Genomic DNA, 20,004 nt, shown 5'->3' on the forward strand with positions numbered 1-20,004 from the left:
CATTTCTGGGCAGTGAGGGAAGTAAGTGTTGTGAAAATGAAGAAATTATGACATAGCCTTTCCTGTAAGTAACACCATTGAACTTTCATTCAACAAGCAATTACTGAGTCCCTGCTTTGTGCCCAGCACCTTGCCAGGCCAGGAGATTCAGAACGAACTAGGCACTCTCTTGGCCTTCAAGTGCTTGTCAAGTGGGGTGGCAGGTTTGCTGGTAGATAGTAGCAGTTCATGCGAGAGAAGGGCTGGGCTAGTGGTGTGCACAAGGCACGGAGGGTAGCTCCATCCTGAGGAAAGAAAGGGAGTTGGGAGGTTTTACAGAGAAAGTGAAAACCTGTGGAGGACAGGAGCAGTTACCAGGTGAGCAAGCCGGGTGGGGAACAGGATGTAAAAAGACCCAGGAGATGTGAAGCAGCATGATGTGTTCTGCCATTGTGAGTGGTTCCATATGGCAAGTACTTGGGGGAGTGGTGGGAAGTGTGGCAGGCAGAGGCCCTCTCTGGTCCCGTGCCAGTTCAGGTGCTTAGATGCTATCCTGCCTCATCATGTGTTTACTTTGTAGAAAGATCGCCTTGGTCACAGTATGGGTGAGGGATGGAGAGAGACAGGATTGGCAGCTTGGACAGCAGGAGGTTACTGTAATGGTTGAGATACTAGGTTGGTTGAGACATAAGGGCCGGAAGTGTGGTGGTAGCAGCACAAGGACCTACAAATAAGGTGGAAGATGGGGGAGGGAATGAATTGCCTTGGAAAGTTTCTGCCACTTTATCCAAATATAAAACCCTTGCTCTTCAGGGAGATCAGCTCAGTGCTTTGTGACCACCTAGAGGGGTGGGATAGGGAGGGTGGGGGGGAGACGCAAGAGGGAGGGGATATGGGGATATATGTATACATATAGCTGATTCACTTTGTTATACAGCAGAAGCTAACACACCATTGTAAAGCAATTATACTCCAATAAAGATGCTTTATAAAAAAAACAAAAAAACCCTTGTTCTTTAACACTTTTTTAAAGCAATTCCATATTCAGTCATGTAGTTATTATCCTTGCAATAGTGATTGTAACCACTTCTCCTATTAGAAAAATACTATTTTTCCTTCTATTTCTTGTTTTTTGTTATTCTCTTTATATCTCTGCTCTTCCACAAACTTTAACCCAAGCCGGACTCCAGTAAGAACAGACACCACACCAGGAAGATAAGGCAGGGACTGGAGTGCTGACTGGTATAGGAGTGGTGATACTGACGTGTCATGTCTTTATTTCCAGAGGGCTCTTAACAGGTTCTAGCATGACGTCCTTACAGACGAGATGAGGATAATTCCGTTGGGTTACTTTGTAGTTGGCGAACAACCAGGGCAAGTGCTGTTTAATGGGCTTGGGTCAGCGTGGGAGCGTGCCTGTAAGTCACAGACCTCAGCCTTGTCTGGTTCAGCTTCTCAGGGATTTAGATGAATGTGTAGATGGCGCACACACGAAATTTAGAGATTTTTGACAGCTAACAGAATGAGGATTTTTATGTGGTCTCTACAGAGTTGAAATACGGGTCTAAAGAGTTTGATTTATATTACAGAAGTGCTGGTGTAAGGGAAGGATGTAAGGGAAGGTGTAAGGGAAGGATGTAAGGGAAGGTTTAAGGGAAGATGTAAGGGAAGGATGTAAGGGAAGGTGTAAGGGAAGGTGTAAGGGAAGGTGTAAGGGAAGGATGTAAGGGAAGGTGTAAGGGAAGGTGTAAGGGAAGGATGTAAGGGAAGGTGTAAGGGAAGGATGTAAGGGAAGGTGTAAGGGAAGGAGTCTCAAGCTGATAAAATAAAGACCTGGGGCTTTAGGTATCGTCGTGCCCACCTCAACCTCCACCTCCCTGGTGTGAGCTGCTGTTCTTTCTTCCCTGGATTATTCCAGAAGTCTACTACTGGTCTCCTGCTCCTTGTCTCCCTTCAGTCTAGCCTGGCCCTTTAGCCAGAGTGATCCTGTTAAAACATCTGTTAGATGTTTTCATGAACTCTCAGTGGTGGCCCATCTCACCCAGACTGAACACCACAGTCCTTAGCAACAGTCTGTAAGGTCCTTTTGGACCTCCTGGTCTCCTCTGTGATCTCTGACCTCTCCTCCTACTCATCTACCCCTCACCCCTGTGCTCCAGCCACACCAGCCTCCTTGCTGTCCCTTCCCCACACCAGACCTGTACCCTCACCGCTGCCTCCACCCTAGAACTCTTTCCCTGAGGTCCACGTGCCCGGCTCTTTCATCTCCTTCAGGTCTTCACCTGCTCAGTGACTTTCTCAGTTAGACTTGTCCCATCACAACACTTTATAGTGCCCCCTCCTCTTCTCTCAATTTATATCATTCCTTCACACTTACTAACATATATTTTCATCGTTTATATTTTGTTCCTCTGACTTCCTTACGACTGTAGGCTTCACAAAACAGGAAACTTTGTCTGTTGCCCTCTCCAGTATATCCCCAGCACCTAGAAAGGTGCCTGACACTCAATAAATATTTGTTGGATGTATGGTTAAAGCATAAATTAATGGTTATGAGATAATAGTAGGGTTCAGCTGATATAAAAGCTGATGTGATCTTGGGCCTCATGCAGTGTTCACATAGATATAGAAAGATATTTATTGTAAAGAATTGGCTCACGTGATTATGGAGGCTAGCAAGTTCAAATTCTGCAGAGCCAGTGTCCCAGTTTGAGTCCGAAGGGCAGCAGGCTGCTGTAGAACCAGGAAGAGCTGATGCCCAGTTCAAAGGCCGTCAGCAGGAGAATTCTCTCTTACTCAGGGGAAGGGTCTGCCTTTAGTTCTATTTAGGCCTTCGACTGATTGGGTGAGGCCCATACCCATTAGGAAGGGCAATCTGTTTTAGTTAGTCTACTGATCTAAATGTTAATCTCATCCAAAAACACCCTCACAGAAATACTCACAATAATGTTTGACCAAGTATCTGGTACCCTGTAGCCCAGTCACATTGACACCTAAAACTAACCTTCACAGTACTCTCATCAGACCACACCCAAAACCCTAGGTTTTGTTCTGGGCACCACATACCAGAGACTATGCTGATGAAGCTCTGACAACATTGGTGTCTGGGGAGGAGTTGGGGGGAGTTGGGACTGTTGCCCTGAAGAAGTGAAGTCGTGCCTGGGGTTGAGTGATGACTTCAAACATTTGAAGGCATATCTCATGGAAGAAAGAGGAAGGAATTCTTTGGTCTGGAAGGCCTACCTCAGACAAGTGGATGGAGGGCAAATCTTACAGGTAGAAAGTAGGAAGAGAACTCTTCTGCCTTGGGAGCTACCCAGGTCTTTCTGGAAGGGTTCAGGCAGTGGCCAGCTGTAAGCGGGAGTCCGAAGTGTCCTGTGCTGGTCTGCCCTGGGCGCTGCTTCTCTGACCTTGGGTAGGCCTTTAGCTTCTCGGATGTTTCCTCCTCTCCACCGTGGAAATCAGACTAGCCTACGTCACAGGTCATCCTGAGGATCAGGTGGAAATAACAACACCTTGTAAAACTCGTTGGGGGTTGGGGTCAGAGTGAGAGAACTGGTGGTCAGAAGGGGCACCGACTAACCCCTTGTCGCGGCAGAAAATTTCCACTGACCCGCAGTCAGGGACGCTTCCCTGCCCCTGGCAGCTTTGCTTTCTTCTCACTGGAATGTGCCTGAGGAGTGGCAGTTGACTCCTTTTCCAAATTCCTCAGCCCTGAGTGTATGATCTGTGCTGCTGCTGGCCCTGGGGGAGACGGACGTGCGAAGTGCATGGCGCATGGAGGGAGCTTCCCCTTTCGAGGAGTCAGCTACACGGTGGCGTCCCTTTTAATTACTTCAGGATACGTTCCCGAGTTGCTCCCCATTTCTACTCTTATTTACACTGTTCACATTCTTGCCTCTGGAATGCACCAGGGTGATCTATCCCACCTTCCACTCTGAAGAAATGTACTCTCTGCATAACGTATTTATAGCCCAAGTGTTTTATTTTATGGCTGTAACATGAATGAGAAAAAAAGAGCAGAACATCCAGGGATGCTTGCCTAAACATTCAGAACTGTGCTGGCAGTGGGACAAAGGCCTTTGGACTGTTGTGGGTTTTTTCGGTGACAGGCTTAATAAAAACGACTTTTTAGCACAAGTGCTTTTCAGTGAAAAGAAGATTTTACTACAGTGCTTAAGTCAGAAAATCAGATAAACATTGTTTGAAGTTCACTGTTGAGGAGTAGCTAAGCTTCAGAGGATTTATGCATAGGTTGGCATGGTTATCGTTGGCAGGTAGTAGGTTCAGGAGCTTTTTCTTATGCAGGTGATGTCAAAACAAGGTCAGGGCTTCCCTGGTGGGTCAGTGGTTGAGAGTCCGCCTGCCGATGCAGGGGACACAGGTTCGTGCCCCGGTCCGGGAAGATCCCACATGCCGCGGAGCGGCTGCGCCCATGAGCCATGGCCGCTGAGCCTGTGCGTCCGGAGCCTGTGCTCTGCAACGGGATAGGCCACAACAGTGAGAGGCCTGCGTACCGCAAAAAAAAAAAAAAAAAAAAAACACAAGGTCAAAACTAAATGGTCCCCACTGGTTTTGCTTATAACTGGCATTGGGACATGTAGCAAGTGTCATTACTACACTTGGTAGCACTTCATGGTACCTGATACATAGTAAGTGTACAGTAAATGGTGACTGTTGTCAGTGGTCATAGTTTACGCTCAGCTTATTAATGATTAGTTCCGGGTTTCCCAAGCCAATACAAACCAGAAAGGTTCTATTATTCTTTATTAAGTACTAAACAGCCCAATTTCTAGGATAGAAAGAGCTGTCAATTTGGGGATCCAGTTTGGGGATCCAGTAGATGTTCGAGTGGCAGTAACGTTCGGTCAGTCCAAAGTGTAAACCAGGATTTCTCAGTCATGGCGCTATTGACATTTCAGATAATTATTTGTTGTGGGGTTGTCCTGTGCACTGTAGGATGGTTAGCAGCATCCCTGGCCTCTACTCACTAGATGCCAGTAGCTCCTCCCTCCCAGTTGTGACAATCAAAAATGTTTCCAGGCATTGCCAAATGTTCCCTGGGGGGCAGAATCACCCCTGGTTAAGAACCACTGGCGTAGAGGAAACTGTGAGATGCACGTTGGGCTTTTCAAACTGTGGATCACGCAGTACCCATTAAGGCTAGGCTTCTCAACTGTAGCTGAACATTGGAATCACCCAGGGAGCTTTTTTTTTTTGCGGTACGTGGGCCTCTCCCGTTGCAGAGCACAGGCTCCGGACGCACAGGCTCAGCGGCCATGGCTCACGGGCCCAGCCGCTCTGCGGCATGTGGGATCTTCCCGGACCAGGGCACGAACCCGCGTCCCCTGCATCGGCAGGCGGACTCTCAACCACTGCGCCACCAGGGAAGCCCCCCAGGGAGCTTTAAAAAATCCTGATGCCTGGCTCCCACCCCCAAGTTCTAATCTGGGATATGGCCTGGGCCTCAGGATTTTTAGAAACTCTTCAGATGCTTCTAGGTTTCAGCCAAGAGGGCGACTACAGCATGAGTAGGTGATGGAATCAATTTGGTGAAGTGCTTCTTTGCTAGCATTTAAAAAGTATATGTATATATAGTTGGAGAGAAAATATTAATGCCTAGCATAATAGTTAGGGTAAGTACTGTTTTGTATGTGTGTGGAGGCTGAAAACATCGCTGGCAAGGGTAGAGCCCTAAGCAAAATCCCTGCCCTCAACCTGCTGTTAGTCTGGCTGTAACCACTTCAGAAACTGCTTGCTTTTTGTTAATGATAGTTAATGTGAAAACATTTTTTATTGAGGTATAATTGACATATAGCATGATATTAGTTTCAGGTGTTCAACATAGTCTTCAATATTTGTATATATTGTAAAATGATCACTACAATAAGTCTAGTTAACATCTGTCACCATATGTACAGAATTTTTTTTCTTGTGGTGAGAACTTTTAAGATCTGTTGTCTTTAGCAACTTTCAAATATGCGATACCGTGTTACTAACTATAGTCACTAAGCTGTACATTACATCCCCATTACTTATTTAGTTTATAAGTTGAAGTTTGTACCTTTTGACCCCTTCGCCCATTTCACTCACCCCCTACCTCCCACCTCTGGCAACCACCAATCTCTTCGCAGTATCTGTGAATTTGGTTTTTTGTTTTGATTTTAGACTCCACGTATAAATGAGATCATATGGCATTTGGCTTTGTCTGACTTACTTCACTTAGCATAATGCTCTTGAGGTCCATCCATGTTGTTGCAAATGGCAAGATTTTATTCTTTTTTATGGCTGAAAATATTCCATTGTGTATATATACCACATCTTTATTCATTCATCCATGGGCACTTAGGTTGTTTCCATATCTTGGCTGTTGTAAATAATGCTGCAGGGTGCATATATCTTTTCAAGTTAGTGTTTTCATTTTCTTCGGATAAATACTCAGAAGTGGAATTGCTGGATCGTATGGTAGTTCTGTTGTTAAGGTGAAATTTAATACAAAACATTTAGAGTTCTATGGCTTGGGAATTTTTGAGCCTTTTTGCTCACATTTTGAGGTTCCAATGACACTGATAAAATCAGTTATAAATGCTAGCCAATAAAGATGACATGCATATTTTCACCAGCAGCTAAATTTAATTATAGTACAGCAACAAGATGATAATTTTCCCCCTTTGTGTGTGTTAATTATATATACCATGATATGCTAGGTCAGCAATGGTCTAAATACATCCAGCAAAAAATGTGGGACTTGCATAAATCATCCCAAAAGTTTTATGAGGATCAGTCTAACAGCCTCTTGACTTCATTATCTATGGGAATTTGGGGGTCTTACAAAATAAACTGTAATACACATTCATCTCACTACGAGGAAGTAGTATATAAAGTGGTAGAAGACAGGCCAGCTCTGGCCATTTTTTATCTCAGCGCTCAGGAAACATTAAACCAAAGGGACTCTTGTTGTGTTCCTGTGGTGGTGACTCTGATGGCAGAGGCTGCAACTGTGGAAGACTCAGATGTCAAGTTCAGGTGCTAGCAGGCCTTTGGGGTCACTTGCACTGATCCAGAAGCCCATTACAAGCCTATGAAAACACTCACCAAGGCTTCCTATTTAACTTGAAACTCATTACTTGAAAGGTTGGCCTTCAATTTAGGTATCTGGAAAATAGTGATAAGTCTCATGATCCCTCACAATGCACTCTCTCATCACAAAGTTCCTTAAAAATTCAAAAGGACATCCTGCCGTTTGTAGTTTTGTCTTTACCTGGAAGAAGGTAGGCTTGTGATTGTTTCTTGAATCAGCTGCTGAAAAAAGATGATGTGCCTCTATAACAAAGGGAAGAGGTTGGGTTGACAAATATCCATTAATTGTCTGATTAGTTCTTTCACTAATTATGATTCGGCTCTGGGTGACTGCACCACATTAAATATGCAATGCTATTTCTTCTAGGTGTCTGAGGGTTCTGTGGTCCATTTTTCATCAGGAAACTTCTCCTTGTCAGCAGAAACAGAGGAAAGAAGCTTCCCGCATGGAAATGAGCATCTGTTAAATTGGGCCCGAAAGGAATATGGAGCAGTTACTTCATTCACTGAACTCAAGATAGCAAGAAACATTTATATTAAAGTGGGGGAAGGTAAATTTTATGTGGCGTCAATTACCGACTGATTTATGACAGTCAGTTTTTTTTTCTTTTCTGAGACCAGGTGGTTAGGGCAGGGAATTATAGAATTACAGATTGTTGGAGCTGGCAGGGACCTGAGGGATCACTGGGGCCTACTCACCACCACATCCCCTCCTTCCCTTTTTCCTTCTGAGGAAACAGACCCGGTAATGGGGGAGAAGTGGGGAGTAGCCTGGTTGAGAGAGGAGAAGGTTGTTGTGCAGAAATTTAGAAGACACCCATGCACAGAAGTCAGAAGAAGTGAGTGGAGGCCGAGAAGCTGAGGTGTGGGAAAGGAGGGAATACCTGATGGAATGCACGAAGAGTTAGCAGGATGGGTCAGCGGTTAGAGCTTCCTCCCACTTATAATTCTGTAGACATTTGAAGCCAATGTCAGCTTTATGGCCTCGAGACATCAGTTAAGTTTTGGACAATAGCAGAGGAAAAGTGTTTGAAAATATTTTTTAATACTAATGCCTGTTACAAGGACAAATTATTGGAGAAAGGAACTGTTTAGCCTTGATAAGAAATTGCCCATTTTAATTTCCTTGCCTTTGCAGAGGGATATAAATATCTGGTGACTCAACTTTGAAAGCATATTATTTCTTAAATAACTTTTTTATCATTATTTTTAGTTGAGGAGCTCCCGAATAAGTTACTGGAAATAACAACTCTTGTGAGTGGGTCCTTGTTACAGTCAGGTGATTGTGTGAAAATGGCATTTCAGGTCCTCAGGGTCCATCTGCTTTCTTTTGAAACCTACAGCAATTGTCACCTCTTCCACAGGCAGCGTGGCAGCACAAGTGAATTATTGAATGCTAGTTCCCAGCCCTCTTTTGGATCTGGGATGTTTAATATAGATGCAGGAAGAGGTGGACACTGAAGTTGAGTGTGTGCTCTGTGCAGAGGCCATATCAGGTGCCTTCACATGCACCCCACTTAACCCTGCCAGTAATCCTAGGAGAAAACCGTTATTTCCACCATTTTGCAGAGGGGTTGGTAGAGGGTTAACCTAACTTGCTCATATCCACATTACTAGCAAGTGACAAAACTAGAACTCAAACTCAGGTTTCCTGACCTTTGAGTCTAATGCTTATTTCCTGATGCTGCATTTTAAGTCTTAGCCAAATAAGTGTAACCTAAACATGAAAGTAGGTTACCTGGATGGGCAGACTTGTTTAGTTGAGTAGAGGGAGGAAGAGTTTTAGATGAGAACTGGGTTCAAAAAGTTGAAGTTTGTTACTAAACTCTCAATGGTATTCAGGCAGCTAAGCATAGAGGTCAAGTCCTATTGGGACAAAACAAAAAGTCTCTTTTAATAAATGTTCTAAGCCCTGACCAACAGTCTCTATTTCTGAAGCAGAATTCTGGTGCATATTGATTGAATATTGATTACCCCCCTGGAATTTGTTAGAATAAGAATATGTGTTATGGTAACATGTAGAATGTTGGGCTCCTTTCTCTTTCTGGTGCATGAGCTTCTGTGTACAGGAGTGAGGGGTTCCATGACTTCCCCAAGGCTGCACACTGGATCAGGGAAGAACTTTAAGGACCTGGTGTCCCACCCAGTAAAAACTGTTTAACTCCTTGGCGACACCTTTGGAGCCCCTGAAACTTGACTCCAGCCACCAGTTGGGTATAAGTCACTGGCCCATACCATGGAGAGGAGCAGCTGGGAGAGTGAGGGTCCTTGGTTAGGTTGGTGGACCACAGGCAATGTTGTCTATCACCATGGATTGGACTCTGCTGAACAAACCTCATCCACTGGTTTCCCAGAACCTGACCTGTCTCTACCCAACTGAGTCGGGAATCCTAGGCCATGAGCCTCCTCTTGTTCTTTCCCCAGTGGTTCTCAAAGTGTGGTCCCCACCCCAGCAGCATCCTTATCACCTGGGAACTTATAGAAATGCTGGTTCTTGGGCCCACCCCAGACCAAGTGAATTGAAAACCCTGGGGTCCAGCCATCTGTGTTTTAGCAAGCACTCTAGGTGATTCTGTTGCTTGCTAACGTTTGAGAACTACTGCTCTAACCTATATGCTTAGAGTGGAAGAACTGAGGGCTTTCGGTTCTTATCCTAGCTGGTCTCATTACCTGTGAGGCTTCAAGCAACACTCTGATTTACCTACCACCGGAGCCTCAGTTTCTATAGCGGCAGCATGAGGTGTTTACATTACCTCCCAGGTTCTTAGAGTATATTATTCTAGCTCTCAAAGTGGTTTGTCAATCCTTTCCTAAAATACAAATAAGCATGTGACCTCCCCCCTCCCCCAAACTTGCTAGGTTTCTACCCGGGGATTCCCCTTTGTGGTTTCCTTTCTGCTTGGCAGTTGGTGTAAGTTTTGATGCCAGGCATGCGGAAGGTCATTTGGGGGGAAAAAAAAAAACCACACACATGCATGCACGCACAACAAAAAGTGATCAGCTTATTCACCTTAGTGACAATGGCAACTGGGACTTAAGCCCTTAACAACATCAACTTTTAAACAATTAAACCTTTCCTGGTGGCTGTGGAGGGTCACAATGTGGGTGAGTGTTTTGTTATTTGTCTCAAATCTCACACCATTGTTGATTCAGGAAACCTATGCCATGTGCCTACTCTGTTATGTGCCAGGTGCACCCCAGGCACACCTATGAACTGGGTATACGGGCTAGAGTCCCAGGAGGGTCCTAGTCTCTTGAGCTCCAGACTGACCTGTCTCTGGCCCATACATCCACCCTCTGACTCTTGATTAAGTTTCAGCCTTGCCACCCCAATATCATCTTCTGTCCTGTGACCTGGGGGAGGCATCCGCAGGGCTGCAGCTGCAGGGTGTGCGTTCCTCATCTGCTCATCTGGCAACACCCTCAGCACATGTGGAGCGGAGGCTGCTCCAGCGGCCTGAGTCGGCAGAGCCCTGGCCTCTTCTCTCTGAGGGGGTCTTTAGGGAAGAATACAGAATGCAGAGCCAACACTTTCTTGAAGCGAGCCTCCGAGCAGGGGCCTCGTGAACTCCTCTGGTCCCCTCTGTTCTAGGGGTGGCACTGGGGGTGCCATGGTGCACGGAGCCAGGATGCCACAATGTATGTTGTGAGCTTCAGTAGAGGGGAGGTTGCACAGTTGGGCAGGTAGGGGAGGGCACTGTCAACCCAATCTTGGGAACTCCCGGGCTGATTCCTCACTCCTAAGTGAGACTTGCATATGAATCTGAACCCTGGCATGCTGTCCATTAAATGAAAAAGGCAGAAGTCTGTTTCATTAGAGTGCCAGGGCTCTGATTAATTACCCCTTCTGAATAAAGCTTGCTACACCTAGAACTTCCTTGACATTGGTCCCAGCTGTCACACTGCCAGCAGTTTCAAGTCCTGTTTAAACATTTAAACCACTAAATGGAAATCCCATCAGCCATGGTGCTGTGTAAGCAGCATGTGCCGTTGGGGGAGTATCTTCAGACTGTTAGTAATTGCATCACTTTCCCTGGTGGAGGTGATGAACAGCCCTCAGCACAATCAGATAATGTTAATGAAAGCTCCTTGTAAACTGTAAAGTGCCATGTAAACATTCGCTGTCTGTGTCAAGATTATGGGAAAGAGTAGAGGTCTGCTCTCACTGTTTCCCTCAAACTGTTACCTTCAGCTTTTAGAGTATAAATTGCTTTGAGGGATAAATATGAAGAAATGATTAATTCTACACCATGCGCCAGAGAATTAGTTAGGTTGCTGGTTCTTCTATTAATTGAAGTAGCAGATATCCAAAGAGGAGCATATTTGGGGATAGGATAGGTAATTGGATTCAGTGTTGAGTATGCTGACTAAAATATCTATTGGATTTTTAGGTGGAAGGTGCTTGGTAGGCAGATGACAATGCAGGTCTGCAGCTCAGGAGTCATGATCTAGGTATAAACTGAAGCCGTGGGAGTGATTGAGATCATCTAGGAAGAAAACGAAATAAAAAGAGAGTTGAGGAAGGAACTGAGATTCTTAGTCTTGGTTTATATCAGGATTAACTATGGAGCTTTTCAAAAAGAAAGCTTCCTAGGTCCCACCTAGATCTTCTGAATCAGACTCTCTGGGGTGGGGTCCAAACAGGTGGATTCTGATATGCACCAAAGATTGAGGACCACTGGTGTTTAAAGGATGAGCAGACGAGGAACTAGTGAGAGGCTGAAAGATAGGTCAGAGGAAATGGGTGAGGACAAAGCAGAATCAAAGAGAACAGGAAAGGAGAGAATTTAGACCAAAAGAGGCCACTAAAATTGGTCAGTAGGAGGCCACTGGTGACCATAGAGGAAGCATTTCAGGACACAAGCTTGTGATTTCCTGTGTCTTGCACTTGCCCAGTGTCATTGTTATCTTCTCTCCTTAGAGTCTGGTTACCATGTAGTTCAATGTGTTTTTTTACTTTCAGATCAAGTGTTCCCTCCCACGTGCAACATAGGGAAGAATTTTCTCTCCCTCAATTACCTTGCCGGGTACCTTCAGCCCAAAGCTGCAGAAGGGTGTGTGATATCCAGCCAGCCCCGAGATAAGGAAGTACACATCATTGAGTTAATCACCCCCAACTCTAACCCCTACAGGTGAGTGTGAGTGTGTGTGTGTTGTGTGTGTTTTCTGAACTAAGAGATGAAAACAAAGATCTGATATGACTTGACATGATTCTGACTTGAGACAGGGAGAGGCTTAGCCCTCCCTCGGGTGAGGGGGAGGAAGCCACTGATGCTTTGGGTGAGATTCACAGAAGCTTTGAAGAAGGGAGTAAAGGTACCAGTGTCATATTTTATTTTCTGCATCTGTCTCTAGATCCCATATATCCCAGATGAGTTCTGAAGCCTAATTTGAACTTCTTGGTATAGTCGTCCATTGGTGTCTGTGGGAGGTTGGTTTCAGATCTCCCTCAGATACCAAAACCCATAGATGCTCAAGTCCTTTATATAAAATGGCATAGTATTTGCATATAACCTACGCACATTCTCCTGTATACTTTAAATCGTCTCTAGATTACTTATCATACCTAATACAATATGTAAATAGTTGTAAATACAATGTAAATAGTTGCCTGCACCTGGCAAGTTCAAGTTTTACTTTCTGGAACTTCCTGGAATTTTTTTTTTTCCCAATATTTTCCATCCATGGTTGGTTGAATCTTCAGATGTGGAACCTGCAGATACAGAGGGTGGACTGTACTAGTTATAGAACAGTCACTCTTACTCCATTATTATCTCCTTTGACTGAGGTTATCCCTGTTAAGAAAATTACAAAATGTGCCTTGTTAACATAATTATTATTTTAACAATATTATGTGTTTTTTTTAATATTATGTTTTTTAACAGATTTCTGTTTATAGTGTCCTCAGAGCACTTTTGCACTCATAACTGTTTAAATCTGTGTGTGAATGTGTGTGTGTGTGTGTGTCAGAGGAGTGGCCCTTCATGGTGACACACCAAAGAGCCATTAGATACCACTTACCTCTCTCTCTCTCACCCCCAGCGTCCTGCCCCAGGACTGGAAATTTATCAAGAATGATTGTGGAATTTAAGAAAGAAAGAAAAGGGAGAAAGTAGGCCTTTCTCCCACTTTCACCTGCATTTCATGGGGACTAGTGAGTTAAAATGTAAATTTATATTATAGAAGGATTTCACAGTTAAAATTCTAATGAAACTTTGATTTCAAAAGTGATTAAACTACCAATCGGTTTTGGTAGGATTGGAAATGGAATTCTGTTCCATGTAAAGAATTTGTGGAAAATTAAAAGGGAATGGGAATAGAAGCGATCTGGCATATGTGCTTAGATATTAAGCCTAAGGCTTCATTTGAGTACTGTATATCATTCATTTTACGGTTTACAAGTGTGTAAAACCAAGATGGAAATAAAGACTTTCCCCTAAATCCAGAATGACAGAGATGTTATTGTTTGGTAAAAATTCTCTTTTATACTGGATTCTTAGAAGTTTGGATTGTATTCATTAATTTTCCAGTAATCACTTGGTTGACCATCTGTTTTTTTATTTTAATGACTGTATATCCAGAAGTTTGGGAAAGTAAATGCAGATATGATTTTGTGACAAATGTTAATGGCTTAAGCACACCTTATATAAGTCAAGAAATTCTCTAGCCTTCTGCCTCTTATTTTATTCTGAAGCTTCCTCACTGCTTTACTGCCTCCCTCTTCCATCCACCCTGTCATCCCACTCACCAAACTGCCGCCCACTACTGCTCTGAAGGATTTTGAGCATATAGCAGATTAGAATGTTACACATCAAAGGTGCTGGAGGCTGAAAAAGCAGCAGTTCTGCTTCAGAAGTAAACTCTCCGGGTTTGTTCACGTCCATTTCAAACAGTGGCTGCCGCATCATACAGGGAGATCACAGAGAGATCAGCTCGGTGCTTTGCGTCCACCTGGAGGGGTGGGATAGGGAGGGTGGGAGGGAGACGCAAGAGGGAGGCGATATGGGGATCTATGTATACGTATAGCTGATTCACTTTGTTATACAGCAGAAACTAACACACCACTGTAAAGCAATTATACTCCAATGAAGATGTTAAAAACAAAACCAAAAAAAAGTGGCTGCATTAAGTATCCACCTTTTTTTTCTTTTTTCAACAAAGAGATAAAGTTTAGTGGCTAATTGTCCACAGGCATATTTTTCTATTGTTATGTAAAACCATTTTGTTATGTGTGCACTAACAATCTGTTTTGCACATGTCATTTGCCTGGGATCAACTCCAGCTTTTTAATCAACTGGCCAGACGCTGGAAACATGAAGACTTGGAAGAGGGGAAGATAGTTGCAACTTTCTGGCATTTGGGTCCTAACTCTGCCTTTGTTTTCCATTCACAGTGCTTTCCAGGTGGATATCATAATTGACATAAGACCTTCTCGAAAGGATCCTGAGGTGGTCAAAGATCTCATCCTGATCTTGAAGTGCAAAAAGTCTGTCAACTGGGTGATCAAATCTTTTGATATTAAGGGAAACCTGAAAGTTATCGTAAGTTAGTTAAGCGTTTCTTTGTTTTGAGGAATGGTGGTAATTTAAGCTGTGTTTGTATGTGTTATTTTTGTGAAGTTTCTCTCTGTTATTTTTCACTTTATAAAAGAGGCTGCTCCTTGGCTTCTCCTGACAAGGGCGGGCGGGGTGGTGGTTAAAAACATGGTCCTTGGGGTCAGTACAGACCCAGATTTAAGTTCAGACTCTGCCATTTACAAACTCTGACCTTGGGCAAGCTCCTTAACCTCTCTGGACCCCACTTGCCTCATTTGTGAAATTCCTGGAGTGTATTAGTGTGCTTCCCAGACTTAGTAAGTATAAAATAATGAACACAAGCCTTTCATGGCTGAGAGCCCTGTAGGGGCCTCAGTGTCATGGTCCTAAATTTCAGCTCACACTTTGGGGTTGGGTATTGAAGGAAGCTGTGGGAAATCAGCTGACTCCAGCCCATTTTTCTTTTTGAGATAAATACTTGGTATTGGCATGTCTTTTTTGCTTGCTTCTAAGGGTGAAACACTGATAAAAGCATTATAGCCATGGAGAGGTTAGTGAGATGGTGCTGGAAAAGCATCCCCCAGCCTGTTCCCTAAGCATTATATTTCATGAAGGAAATATACTTAAGAAGTTTAGCTGGGTGGCATGACAGGCGAACAGTAGCTAGTTTCCTGAAAAGATGAATGTTGAAATTTGGTAAAATAAATCTTTTTCAAGTCTTTAGGGAGATAACTATTTGACAGAATATTGGAGCAAATTATATTGAAAGTTAAAGAAGAATTGCCCCTCCTCATTTTTAAGAAGATAATCACCTCTTTAGCATCTCTTTTGTGGGCTCAAATTTTTGTGCATTGTCTTTTATAAAAACCGTGGCCAATTCCTCTTTCAGTACCTGCATTGAATCAACTGGAGTGGGTTTTACGTTTTCACTATTTGGGGAGAGGGATATCTTTGGCGTTGGTATTATTCATTCATGGCACCTTCCGTGTGATAATGCAGTGACAGAGCCAACGGTCCCCTGGGCAGCGTCATGTACAAGCATTTGCCAGGGGCAGCAGGCAAAGCCATGAGCACACACATCGTAATTTTAAAGTAATCATTTCTGGTTCCTGTGGGGTTGTTTTTTTTTTTTTTTTTTTTTAACTTTGAGAGGGTCCCAATGAGCCATCATGTGTAATGGTGATACATTAATTTGGTATTGAGCACAGAGCCCAGCAGTGATTTTCTGAAGTCAGAGCTGTTTTGATTGTCTTCCCTGGCATGGCCTGAGGGGTGTTGGTGACCAGGGGTGTCTGCGGCCTTTGCTGCCTGGCACACCAACCAAATGTTTTTAATTTCAGAATAACAAAAACAGGAAAGGGAATCATGCTTTGAAAGGCAAAAACATACGGTACGTTTTAATTCCCTGCTGGAGTTCTTGTGTAAATGTTCTTTTGGCCCTGACCCTTCAATGGCTCTTTCTCTCCCTGAGTATGTGTGCCTGGTCCATGGCAGTCCTGGAGTTCACTTTGAACATCCCCACTTCTCATATGAATCAGAAAGGCTAGAAATGAGATTGCTCATCCCAGTGCAAGATCTGTTTATATTGCTCTCCTTGGCCGTACTCCTGTTCCAGGCCAATTTTGGACAATGCATGACAACATTGCTAAACAATTAGGTAATGTTTCATGATGTTCTTTTTTATTCTCCCAACCAGTTTCATGCTTTGTGATTTCTTAACTGCTGTCTCAGATGTGAATTCTGACTGTGCTGGGAGGAATAGTTACCTGCTAATAAAAGGCTGCTAATAAAAGGGTGGAGTGGAAAGAATCCTGGCTTTGGGGCCAGAAAGGGCTGGATTCAAATCCCATTTCCAATTGCCATTACTCCCAGTTGATACTGGGCAATGTCATTAAATTCTGGGTCTGTTTCCTTTCCTGTGAAATGGGTACGATGATAATACTCACCTTGAGAGCTCTTGTGAGGTTTAGCAGAGTCCATTCATTCATTCAACAAATATTTGTTAAGTGTGTCCTGGGTGTTTCATGTAAAGCACTCGGCATACTGCCTGCACATGGTGAGTTCTCAGCTATTTGTACTACTTAACTTCTGTGAGCCTCAGGTTCCCCTTCTCTAGAAAGGAATAGTAATGCCTCGTCCTTATATTTTGGAGGAGAATTAAATAACACATGTAAAGCTCTTAGCACAGTGCCTGCCATAAAAAGGGGGGTTCATCTTCCTTCTATTAACAACTCTTTAAAAGTTTGTCTGTAGGAGCAATTAACAAAGTGAAGACAAGGACAAATGTCCACTAAAAGAATTGTATGGAACTTGATGGGGTAAATTTAAAGAAGAGCACGCAGACGTAGAGAATGGATGTGTGGACACCGGGCGGGGGGTGGGGTGGGGTGAATTGGGAGATTGGGATTGACGTATGCGCGCTGCCACGTGTAAAACAGATGCTAGTGGGAACCTGCTGTACAGCACAGGGAGCTCAGCTCGGTGCTCTGTGATGACCTAGATGGGTGGGATGGGGGGTGGGGTGGGAGGGAGATCCAAGAGGGAGGGGATATATGTATACATGTAGCTGATTCACTTCGTTGTACAGCAGAAACTAACACAACATTGTAAAGCAACTATACCCCAATTAAAAAACCAAACCAAACCAAAACATAGGTGCGCGCGTGTGTGTATATGTGTGTCAGGAATGGGACCTGGGTAGAATGCACCCTCCAAAAGACAGGATGGGCCAAAGAGACACAAAGGGTTGTGTGCTGGAGCCAGATGGGACTACTACAAGTGTCCACATTACGTCGCCGTGCCCAGCTCTGGCTTTTAATTCAGGGCCCTTATGGACCATGCATAATCACATTTTGGAAGAACCTCCAACACATAAAAGAATAGATGGAGATAACTTTTTAGAAATTTCCTGTTGTATTATTTCATATGGCCTCAGGGCTTCAAGTTTGGAAATAGTGAGTTTATTCTTAGAAAAGACATTTTTTAATCCCAGTGGGAATATGCACAACGCTCTACCTAACCCGTCCCCCAGATGCCCCCTCCCAACATCAGCAGTTTTGATGCAGGTGTGTTGGGTGGTGGGAGAGAGGGGAAGCCACTCAGACTCTACTTAGCTCATCGTCCTTTGTGAAGATACGAGTGGGAAATGGCGGCGGTATTTGAGACCTCCTTGAACACTCCCATAGGAAGTAGCTATACTGAGGCCTTGGAAAAGCCTGGGGACTCCCAGAAATACAGGATGAGGAATTCACTCATTGCCCGGAACCAACTCGCCTGCCATTGTCCCAAAGCTTGCTGCTTTACAAACGCGTAGGTAGATTTCTAGCCTTGTAAGTCACGAGGCGTAATGAGTATGAGTTGCGCTGACAGCTCCTAGAGTTAATGTGGAAAGGTGTAAACAAGTCATTCCATATTGTTACAAAAAGGATAGGTGGCAGTTATGATGATAGTATTCTGGAAATACAGTATTTTCTCAGCTGTCCAACAACATGAAAGACTAGTGCAGATGAGGCCAAGCGGTATTGTTTAGGCCAATGTTGCAACTCCAGCCAGTCAAAACAACAGGCTACCCTGAAAGGCTGGAAGAAGCTGTGCTGGAGAAAATGCTATTGACTCAGTGAATAAGAAGTTCTAAGAACAAATTGGATCCTTCTTTACTTCATTTTAGTTTCCTTCTTTCCTTCCTTCCTCCCTCTCTCCCTCTCTCCTTTCGTTTCTTCTTTCACTTTCCCTAAGGAATTTTCTCTGAAGGAGTTTTCTCTGAATCCCAGTAAGAATAGAATAATCCAAACCTGTGAAACTGAGGTTTTTTTTGCAAATGGCTACAGAACTTGGTTAAAGCTCTCTGTGGTCCCTTGCATGCATCACTGTGACTGGCCAGTCTGGCAGTTTTTCCTCAGATAAGCACTTTGGGTAGTAGAAGAATATACTGGGTGAGATCCTTTAAGCTTTGAATTGAAAATGTGTGTCCTCAGCCAATATCTCACAACGAGAGAGACCAAGAGAACTTAGAGGCTGTGAATCTTCTATGGTTTTACAGTGGGAAAGGATTAATATTTAGTCATGTTAGGGGCAAACAGAATGGGAAACAAATGGGGAATTTAGGAAAAATGCTGCATGTATGCAGAAGAAAATAATTGGGCATGGAAATTAAAGTGATTTTTATATGGCATGAGATGGCATAATCTGCTTGCTGGAAGGGCCTTCCAGCCCTGTTGGAGCAGTTGTTGAAAATGTGGTGACTTCCCTTTGGGGTGCCCCCTGCAGCATTCAGCTCCCTCACCGTCTGAGAAGATCACTGCTGTAGGATCAGAAGGTGATATGAAATTTACCTTCCATGTCCTTGTTACTCAGAGTCCTTTTATATCCTTTCCTGGAAAGATTTCTGTCATTCAGTTTTAAGTTTGTAACTGATTACCAAGTGAAAGTTAATTTTAACAGTTACTTGTACTGCCGGATAAAAATATTGGTACTATACACAATGGAATATTACTCAGCCATAAAAAGAAATGAAATTGAGTTATTTGTAGTGAGATGGATGGACCTAGAGTCTGTCATACAGAGTGAAGTAAGTCAGAAAGAGAAAAACAAATACCATATGCTAACACGTATATATGGAATCTAAAAAAGGTTATGAAGAACCTAGGGACAGGACAGGAATAAAGACACAGATGTAGAGAATTGACTTGAGGACACGGGGTGGGGGGAAGGGTAAGCTGGGATGAAGTGAGAGAGTGGCATGGACATATATACACTACCAAATGTAAGATAGCTAGCTAGTGAGAAGCAGCCACATAGCACAGGGAGATCAGCTCGGTGTTTTGTGACCACCTAGAGGGGTGGGATAGGGAGGGTGGGAGGGAGACGCAAGAGGATGGAGATATGGGGATACATGTATAAGTATAGCTGATTCACTTTGTTATAAAGCAGAAACTAACACAACATTGTGAAGCAATTATATTCCAATAAAGTTGTTTAAAATATATATGTATATATATATATATATATATATATATATATATAGGGACTTAGAGGGATGGTAACTTAATTAATATTTTAAACCATAAAATCTAAGCATATTCTGTTAATAGAATTGGCAGATGTATACAGTTACAGGTTTCCTAAATTGATCATAAATTATAAATGAAGTATGAACATTGACTGTTTGACCGTGTGGAATTCAGTAGTTTACAAAGGTGGGATAGTCTCCACAGTGAAGTAACTAAGTTGTGTCTTCTTTCATTTAACTCTAGGGTATAGGATTTGGGGAAAATATAACATGTACACCTGTATACTTTATATATAATTTTAAATAAAAATAAGGAAAAGTTTGGTACCGTATTTGGTGTGCGTGTTAATAAAATTTAAACATTAACTCTGTAGTGACATACTAGGTATGCTTATGATAATT

The 20,004-nt window shown here is 43.4% G+C and overlaps 1 protein-coding gene across 5 annotated transcripts in view; it reads left to right on the forward strand.

The window, feature by feature from the left end:
* Window positions 1–20,004, forward strand: part of TGFBR3 (transforming growth factor beta receptor 3) — a 207,248-nt gene that overhangs the window by 147,752 nt on the left and 39,492 nt on the right. For all 5 annotated transcript variants that reach the window (XM_029228505.1, XM_029228503.1, XM_029228501.1 and 2 more), the window contains 3 exons: window positions 7,427–7,610; window positions 12,023–12,191; window positions 14,453–14,600. In XM_029228505.1, coding sequence (XP_029084338.1) covers window positions 7,427–7,610; window positions 12,023–12,191; window positions 14,453–14,600 — 501 coding nt within the window. The remainder of the gene's footprint in view (window positions 1–7,426; window positions 7,611–12,022; window positions 12,192–14,452; window positions 14,601–20,004) is intronic.

The sequence above is a fragment of the Monodon monoceros genome, unplaced genomic scaffold (genome assembly GCF_005190385.1).
Source record: "Monodon monoceros isolate NGI ecotype Baffin Bay Population unplaced genomic scaffold, NGI_Narwhal_1 Super_Scaffold_18, whole genome shotgun sequence".
Taxonomy (NCBI): Eukaryota; Metazoa; Chordata; class Mammalia; order Artiodactyla; family Monodontidae; genus Monodon; species Monodon monoceros.